The sequence below is a fragment of the Acyrthosiphon pisum genome, chromosome A2, assembly GCF_005508785.2.
Source record: "Acyrthosiphon pisum isolate AL4f chromosome A2, pea_aphid_22Mar2018_4r6ur, whole genome shotgun sequence".
Lineage (NCBI taxonomy): Eukaryota > Metazoa > Arthropoda > Insecta > Hemiptera > Aphididae > Acyrthosiphon > Acyrthosiphon pisum.
This window is the reverse complement of record NC_042495.1, coordinates 42,963,825-42,967,695: the sequence shown is the minus strand read 5'-3', so window position 1 is coordinate 42,967,695 and position 3,871 is coordinate 42,963,825. Positions and strand designations below refer to the sequence as shown.

The following is a 3,871-nucleotide window of genomic DNA, read 5'->3' as shown; positions in this document are numbered from 1 at the left end:
AGATTCACTTTCCCATTGGAAAAGATACTGAAGTTGAAAATTCGAAGCATTATTTCGACTACTTATAGTGTACAAAGACACACAAAAAACCCCCCACATCATTGTAATATCATAGGTATCATTACATTCATCGCCCCTATCAGAATCTAAAATAAAAATTTTCATTAGTAGGTAAATAATAAATATTACATTATAATTTATAACAATATCAACTGCTACAGTTCAATTATGGAATATTAATAGACAAACAATTAAAAACCAATATATCACAGCTATCAAGATAGTTTCCCGGTGTAGATAACTGTGATTAATTAATACCTTATATACTTAGGAGTTGGGACCTTGCCTTCAATCAAAACCTCTAAATATGATGGTGGTAGCGATAACAAATAGGTAAGTAACGAAATACCGTCAAACAGGTAAACTTGGGCCAAAATAATCTGTTTTCAGCTGTTGTTGTGTCGTAACAACGTATTGACACATTTTTTAGTTATCATCAAATATGTATTTTACTAACAACATTTTCAAAATATTATTCAAGTTTGAAGAACATAGGTTGCCATCAAGTATTAGTTTTATTTTTTATGAAAAGTCAGTAAGTTCATTAATCTGTTACCTGATATGGAAATAATTTTTAACGGACACTGATAGCATATCTAAGATTACCATTAGTTCAATAAGTAAAATAAAATGATTAAAACATCATTATTATGTAGAAAACGGCGAGGAATTTTTTAAAAACTTAATTTTTTGTTCCAAGTTCAACTAAGTTTGTGTAACTTGGGGCAAGCTTTAAAAATGAAAATTAAGCATGAAACAATTTAAGTATTATTTTAATATTAGGTACAATTTTCTTAAAGAAGAAAGTAAGACATATAACTTTTGTAACCACATGGAATTATTTGACTTTAATAGTTTTTAAGTGGCTAACAATTATAATTGATTGATTACTATAGATTATAGAACCAATAATGCGTCAATATCGCACTTAGTGAAAATCTCTTCTACTAGAAATAAGTTAAGACGTCTCAAACTAATAATACTGACTTAAAAATCCACATTATTACTAAACCAGTGTTTGCTCAAAATTTAAATTACGTGTAATAAGGTAGATACCTACTGATTTTAGCGTATAAATTAAAATAAAACAATTATTACAAGTTGCCTCGATCATTATACAGCCACACATGGATATAGTTTTGTTTATTTCACATTCATGGTTACAATTTAACTCGGTGTACTGTTGAAAAATGGATAGCTTTCTTTCGTTGTGTAAATAACATTGTCTGATTTCCAGTGAACGCCACATTAAATCCGAATTAATTTTTTTCACGAACGGAGTGATTTGTATTTTCGTGTATGTGTCTGGTATAACATATACTCTAGGACTGACTGTACAATATTCTGCCGGATTAGAAAATGTAATCTAAATAAAATCGACGGAATTAACATTAGAGTTTAAGTTATAATAACATATTGTAGGTAGAATGATAAATATTTGGCGTAATAGTAAATTTTGTATATTTTTACTATCTACAATAATGGTTTGTTACTAATAATTATTAAAGTGATGTTTGTGTCTTGCATTTTATGTATTGTTTAAGAATGTACCTAGAGAAATTGAAAATATGTGTAGTTTAAAACGATTAAACTAAAGAAAAAATAATAGAAATGTTAAAAAAGTTTAAAAGCTGACTATAAAATAAGTGAAACCAATGAAATTGTAAAATAAAAGGATATAATGACTAAAAATAATGTTTTTATGGTGTACTTCTGCAGTTAATTTTCAAAGATATATTATAGCTGTAGGGAAATAAAACGTTTCCTTGTTGAAGTTAATAACTGTTGACCCAATATTATATTCCAATAGGACTCTGATTATCAAGCACTTACCTTTTTTAAAAACACAGGTATAGATATAATACCAGAAAATGAGAAAATTTTAGGCACTCATATGATATCAATATACTAATGGTCAGTGCATAAACTACGTTACCATACAATATGATGTAATATTATCAATTTTGTATAATTTTTTTAAATTACTTATTTTATTTATTCAATTAATATGTAACGCACCAAAAAACTACCACCTTTAACTCCCAGGTAAGCACAGCTTAAAAAATCGTCTTCTAAAGCGTGTAACATTAATCTTACACGATGGTTATAACTAACGCCACTCGTTCGAGAGGGAATCATATCCACGAGATTTGGTTGGTTCGCATAAAATGAGTATCCATCTTCTAAATTCCAATACGACCTTTCAGTATTAACATACGTAATTTTATTCGAAAAAAAATCAATATATCTGAAATTACAAATTATTCTGATATAAAATATTATATTATTAATGTAATTATGTTTATAACTTGTAAGTATAAATGTATATAAGAATAATGTTTAAGTATAACTGTATAAGTGTATAACATAATAATATAATACAGTAAAACTTATAATAATAGTTGTTGGTAGGTACTTGTATTAACAATTTATGTAACATTGAAAACTATATAAGTTATATTTATAGGTACATACTAATTTTGTAAACTTTACCTCTGATAATATTCATCGTTAAACATTTGACTTAATGGCATCATGTTAATTGTATAACATAATCCAAATATGCCAAGTATTGTTGGTTGAATATATTGACAAACATTTTTCAATGTTGTATTCTGCCATTTACCATCAGACTGAAATATTTCAGAACAGCTAATTCCACAATCCTATAGTTAAAATTAAAAACTAAGATAACCAAAATGTTGCATATTAAAATTTTAGGAGGTAAGTAGATATACATGGGATAAACAAATATCACACCGAATCATAAACTAAATACATCAACCAGCAATGACCATTGTTGTTAGGTATACAAAAAATATAATATGTGTATAACTAATATGGTTTTTTACTATTAAGTTTTCATTTTTTGTTTAGTTGAAATGATTTCTCAATCATTGGTTTTTACTGGTGTACTATACTACTATGACGAAACAAGGTAGAGTCGGGTTCGAAAATATTTGGTGGTTGTGTAATTGTTTGCGTGGAAGGATAGTTTAGCCAAACAAAATAAATAAAACTAAACTTACATGCAAAAGATTCTTTATCAGATCGTAGTCAATATATTCTTTTAAACCTTTTTCCAAATTACTATGAAAATACGTATTTGTAGAGCATGCCATTACATCCCTATATAGTTGAAGATCATCCCTGCAAAACATAAATGGTTATTACTTATTAACGCATATTTATATTTTATTCAATACTTTTGGTATTTTGGCAGTCTATGGTAGAGAATAAAGTCAAAATAATACGTGTTAAAATGATTTCCATTAAATAATGTTTTAATAGTATATACTTAAATCGTGATTTGCTACCATATTATTTTGTGCATTAAAAAATAATTACACACGTAATGAACCCGTCAGACAACTTAGGATTGTATTTTTTTGGGCATGTACCAGTTGCCCCCATATGTAAATATATATACGATTAAAATATATAGCCCGTAAAATAGGGGAGGTAAATATATAAAAAATAATTATAAATAGTAATTGTAACAAAACATAGTAGGTACATAATATTATATCTCTAATTTTTTTACTATTTTTTTTTCTATCATTTTATACTATTTTAAATAGTTTTATTTATTATTTGTATATTTATCTCCCCTATTTTATGGGCTATATATTGTAATTGTGTAGTATATATTAATATGTAAGGGCAACTGGTACATTCGGTTGGGGGAAACTAGTACATTTAGTTGAGGGCAAGTGGTATATTTTTCTAATCCCGAATATCACACTAGATATAAAATTCTAATTGAATAGTTTTATATATAAATTTAAGTTATTCTAATTCGAATAATATA

At 26.8% G+C, this 3,871-nt stretch overlaps 1 protein-coding gene across 1 annotated transcript; it reads right to left on the bottom strand.

Moving 5' to 3' along the window:
• Positions 1-707: 707 nt before the first annotated feature.
• On the bottom strand, positions 708-2,312 carry LOC115034291. The gene is made up of 2 exons (XM_029490707.1): positions 2,080-2,312; positions 708-1,426 (listed from the first exon to the last, which is right to left on the bottom strand). The coding sequence occupies exons 1-2, from the start codon at positions 2,197-2,199 to the stop codon at positions 1,067-1,069; spliced, it is 480 nt and encodes a 159-aa protein (XP_029346567.1). The 5' UTR covers positions 2,200-2,312; the 3' UTR covers positions 708-1,066.
• Between the last annotated feature and the right edge of the window lie 1,559 nt (positions 2,313-3,871).

Coding starts and splice junctions, on each gene's coding strand:
- LOC115034291 (XM_029490707.1), bottom strand. CDS start 2,199: ATGATTCCCTCTCGAACGAGTGGCGTTAGTTATAACCATCGTGTAAGA. Junction 1,427..2,079: donor TTAAAGGTGGTAGTTTTTTG/GTGCGTTACATA, acceptor GATTTTATTTAG/ATTACATTTTCTAATCCGGC.